At 42.7% G+C, this 5,178-nt stretch overlaps 1 protein-coding gene across 1 annotated transcript; it reads right to left on the reverse strand.

Moving 5' to 3' along the window:
• Window positions 1-443: 443 nt before the first annotated feature.
• On the reverse strand, window positions 444-2,262 carry LOC125512747 (wall-associated receptor kinase-like 1). Its single transcript, XM_048677839.1, has one exon. The coding sequence runs from the start codon at window positions 1,802-1,804 to the stop codon at window positions 566-568; it is 1,239 nt and encodes a 412-aa protein (XP_048533796.1). The 5' UTR covers window positions 1,805-2,262; the 3' UTR covers window positions 444-565.
• Window positions 2,263-5,178: the final 2,916 nt, after the last annotated feature.

Raw genomic sequence — 5,178 nt, forward strand, 5'->3', positions numbered from 1 at the left:
GACACTAGTGCCACTGATTCGTTCTTCTTACAGAACTCCATTTTACTTATTTCATGTCATTTTGTTTTGTTTTGTGTCTTACCCGGTAGCGGGTTAGTTCTGTTATGTTTCAAACTAGGCCCAACTATTTAGTGGGCTTCTGTTTTGTGGTTGCATAGGGCCGAGTACTCCTCTAAAAAGAAATGGCTGAGACAAACTTTGGCGCAAGCTGATCTTGATTTTGTTGCACGTTCGTTTCTCCATTATTATAATTCGGACTTACCACAATTATTACACTTTCATGCGGCCGCCCCTTTTCCTTCTTTTGGATATCGGTTTAATGGATTTGTATTGTGCTTTGATGTTGCCTTAGCCCAAGACCTGTCAGGTTAACGTAGTCTGTCGCTTCTTTGTCCACGGTGCATGAGAAATACACGTCCTTTCTTCTTCGAAGCAGTATTTTCTCTTGCCAAACGATCCCTAATACATTTTGTAAAATAAGAGTTGATGAATGCTGAATTTCAGAGCAATCCACAATTATGATTTTGATCTTACATCAAACAATCGCAACCTGTTCCTCGTGATCTCATCGGGCGTATTCTATGCTCAGCGCGGTTTTCTTCTCAAGGCTGAAATACCCGGTGGTCTGGCTTTTGGTAGTATAAAGTGTTGATGTGCAGGAGCTGCCAACACCAACACCAACACCCATGGGGCTAAGATCCTCGAGGACAAGCGGCAGCTGTGACGGCTCCTGCACTCCATCAGCCAGTCGCCGGAGCTTCTCCGCCACAAACCTCATCGCCGGCCTACTCGCACCGGGAGCAAGTAAGCATTGATTCGCCAGCTCTGCAACCTGGAGAATCACCGCCATGTTAGCCTCATCTGATATCCCCCTATCAAGGAGTTCATGGAGTGTGCCATCCGCCATAGACTCCTGAAACATCACAGTGAGGCTCTTCCTTTCCTTGGACAGCGGCTTCTTCCCGGTCAGGAGCTCGAGAAGAACCACCCCAAAGCTGTAGACGTCGTTCTTGACGGTGAGCTGGTAATCAAGAAGGTACTCCGGGTCAAGATACCCCGGCGTGCCTTTGGGGACAACCTGGGTCATCTCGTCGATCGTGGAGCAGCCAAAGTCAGACACCTTGGCGTCCCAGCCGTCGCCGAGGAGGATGTTGGCGGGCTTCACGTCGCCGTGGAGTATCGGGCGCTCCGCCGAGTGCAGGTGCGCGAGTGCTCCGGCGGACTGGGCGGCGATCTTGAGACGGGCCCCGAGCGTGACGCCGCACCTCTGGTTCCTGGGGTGCAGCAGATCCTGCAGGGTTCTGTTGGGCACGAACTCGTAGACGAGGACGGGCGCCTCGTACTGCAGGCAGCAGCCGAGGAGCTTGACGATGTTGGGGTGGTCGACGCGGCAGAGGATCACCAGCTCCTGCACGAAGTCCTTGGTCCTGCTCTCGTCCACCTCCTTGCACCTCTTGACCGCGACGGCGGCGCCGCGGAGGACCGCCTTGTAGACGGTCCCCTGCCCGCCTTCCCCGACGATGTTCGCCTTGTTGAAGCTACCTGTTGCCGCCTCGATCTCCTCCCTTGTGTAGACGGCGAACGGGATGCTACGCCCGTGCCCGTCCCTGGTCATCTCTGCCAGTATCTCGCCCCCGTGCTGTTTGAAATACTCGTCGCTCTGTCTATTGAGGGCTTGTCTTTTTATACTCCTTTTGTGCCGGATCACTTCTACCCCAAGGAAACCAACAAGACCAACCAAAATGCCGACAGAAGCGCCTGCAGGGATGAATGAAGGTTTTTCATTAGCATGTGCTTTTGACATTGATGCACATTCACACTTTTTTTGTGAGGTTATTAAATTTAAATAGGTCTACTTGTGGAGAGAATATACAATATAATTTCTTAATTGGAGGAAAGGGATTAAATGAAGTCCACTTTGGTGTAAAGATGTGTAGTATGTGTGGTATGGATTATGGGCGTACCAATTGCGAGTTTTGCTCCAAGACGGTTGCGCGGAGGTCTCTCGCAGGTCCCATTTTTTGCATCGCCGCTGTAACCGTCGGGGCACAAACACTCAAATAGACCAGGTATGTTTTTGCAAGTTCCATTGACAGAACAAGGGTAATGTTGAGGATCTGCGCACTCATCAATATCTGCAATCAAATATCAGTTATATGAGTTTTGCTTCGGTAGAACCTCGCTAAAATAATTACTAATCCCAAAGCCAAAGCGGTTATTAGCGAAACGGCCTTGTTATTTCCAGGGCTACAAAGAAATTGCTATTTGTAAGCAAGAATAAATTGCACATTTGGGATCCGGAGGTGTAAAAATAAATGCATGCAATTTTAGGCACAAAAAAATGTGCAACCGCCGAGTTGCACATTTCTAGACCTAAAGTTGCATATATATTTTCAAAACAATGTGTAACTAACCAATTTCATGAAGAAAAAAAAAATCAACGTCCGCGTGGTTCTATTAACACTCATATTTTAGATGCTTAAGTAAAAGAAATGCTCAAAAACCAGTATCTAATTTTCATTTTATCGATTGTCAAGTTATATGTTTAGGGAAGAAAACACGGTAATCTATCTACTAGTTAAGAAATAAGCAGGAAGTTAGAGTGGGAAACACATAATTATAATATATTATGTAAATAAAAATGCTATTTCTCGATAGAATTTCTCTGTAGAGAGAGCACCATCGAATATAGCGTCAAGATCAGTGCAATATGTTTGTTTGTACCCCCTCCATTTTTTTACTTTGAATTTTTTTATGGTGGGTACTAATTAGTATAACTAGGTTATACTCTTCCAGTTCTAAACTATTTGAATATTTAGGTTTGCTTCAAGTCAAACATCTTTAAGTTTGATCAAATACACACACACACACACACACACACACACACACACACACACACACACACACACACGCACGCACGCACACGCACGCACACACACACACACACACAATTTTGACAACACCAATAGATTCATCGTAATTTTTTTATTATATATATTCAGTGTTTTAGTTTTTAAATATAATTTTCTATATACATGGTCAAACTTAAAGAAGTTTGACTAAGGGCAAATCTAAAACTTCATATATTTTAAAATGCTGGTAGTACACAAATAAATTGACTTAAGCTACACATTTCGTTGGTGTGTAAACTAGTTATATTTATGTACCACTTCATCAATTTTACCTTCCCCAACTGTTGTTTAGCAAAAGCATCCAGTTTCTCTACAATTTTTATTTAGAATTAGTAGAATAACATATCCAACCCTTTGTTGATTGAGAAATAGTAGCCCGACATGGACATCAATTTCCTGTTTGGTATCGGACCCCAGCTCTCGTTGATTGAGAAATACAATAGTAGCTTGGGACAAGACAACAAGATTATCTTAATGCGGCCGTGCGGCAGTGCTGCCGTCTCAATAAAAAAAACAAGATTATTTTAGTGCATCTTGATGAAAAACTTATGTATATATAAATTCTCCATCGACCAGGCCCATGCTTGCAAGTCGAGTTAAATCTGCTCGCCAAAAATTAAAGTCGAGTTAAATCCCTTAGGTTTTTTCTCTATATAAAACTGGGGCACCTACAAATGTACGTCCGTTAAATTGTTTGCTAAGAAAATTGCTTACGATGGGTCAGACAGTTTGGCTCTCAGGTTTTGTCGGGTCTAATTGCATCCTTAAGAGCAACTATAGCAAAGTTAACCTAAAAAGCCAATCTTCATATCATGATAGTCGTAGGCCACCTCTCCCACAAAAGAGTCTGAACTTACTATACACAGTGTCACGTCACTCTCAAGTATACTAATTTGATCACCAACACATACTTGCTGAAAGTCCATCTCTCGCTAACCATCGCATTGATGCTACATTGCGTACAAATCCAAGTCGATGCAACCATCAATGTAGTTGTAAATCGCCTGATGCTTGCAAGTCATAGGATGCCAACGACACTAAAAAATAATTCCAACCAAGTGTAAAACTTATATACATTAAGGATACTAGCAATCATTGAACTCTAATACTTGCTCGATGCAGGTGTGAAGAATGACCTTTTCTTTAAATACTTATTATGTTATATCTCTCTTCTCTTCTTGTATCATAAGCACTATTTTTCTCACCCTTAAACAAGAGTACTATCACATTAACTCTGATGTGATGTGATGCAACAACCATGCCGCTTCTATTTATTTTAATCATGTTGGTTCTATGCATTCTAATCCTGCCATGAACATCACATGGACATCCATCTAATATCTTGACTCTTGAGAGCTCACTGATGACCATTTTAAGTTTCTTTAGATCATTACATTTCAGATTCCTTTTAATTTGAATTTCTTCATAACGTCATATTTAAGATAACCTTTGCATTCATTGTTTGTTGCCTAACAAAACGTCAGAACTCATGAGGATAGAAGTAGAAGGAGACATGGGGGAAGTTGATAGATCGCCGCATTTGGCCCGTGCTAAACAAAAAAACTTGTACATTTTTTTGCACTAAGATTGCATGGAGATTCCCATATGAATCCTAATAGGGTGGACGTTGTTGAAGATGTTCGAGCACAATTACATGGTAAACTATGTTGAACAGGATCGGTCCAAAGCATACAAATGTGTTCGTTCATCGGTTTGGTGTTTCTTGCATCTCTACTCTCACACAACACAAACTAGCGGACACAAGATACAAACAAATATATGATCGGTAGTTCCATTTGTGCTCCATATTTACATTCCAAAACAACATTCACAAAATATAACTACAACTACCACACTTATTCTCTGGCCGACTCATGAGCAGAGCAGTGAACACACGAGACACCCCCTTCACCTACCTTCTTGCGTAACATAAGTGAGAGCATCGGTAGAGAAGAATTATATACCCCAAAAATCTCTTTACTCTCTCGCGCATTGCTAATTTCCTTTTGTTGTGTTGCTTCAGCGTCCGTCCCATCCCAACGACGCATGCAGGACCACACGAGAGCAGGCTTCACAATTGGGTCCCTAGAGAACCTGCACTGAAGAAGGCAAAAGGATTTTTGGGGAGCATCATAGTGTGATAGCTAATTCGATTTTTTTTACTTTGGCTACAACTGGTTCACCGATAGGCTCTAACCACTTCCGTGACCAATCATTGTGTCTTGGACCATTCTACCACCATAGTCAACATTAGTAATGATGATGC

The sequence above is a fragment of the Triticum urartu genome, chromosome 6, assembly GCF_003073215.2.
Source record: "Triticum urartu cultivar G1812 chromosome 6, Tu2.1, whole genome shotgun sequence".
Taxonomy (NCBI): domain Eukaryota; kingdom Viridiplantae; phylum Streptophyta; class Magnoliopsida; order Poales; family Poaceae; genus Triticum; species Triticum urartu.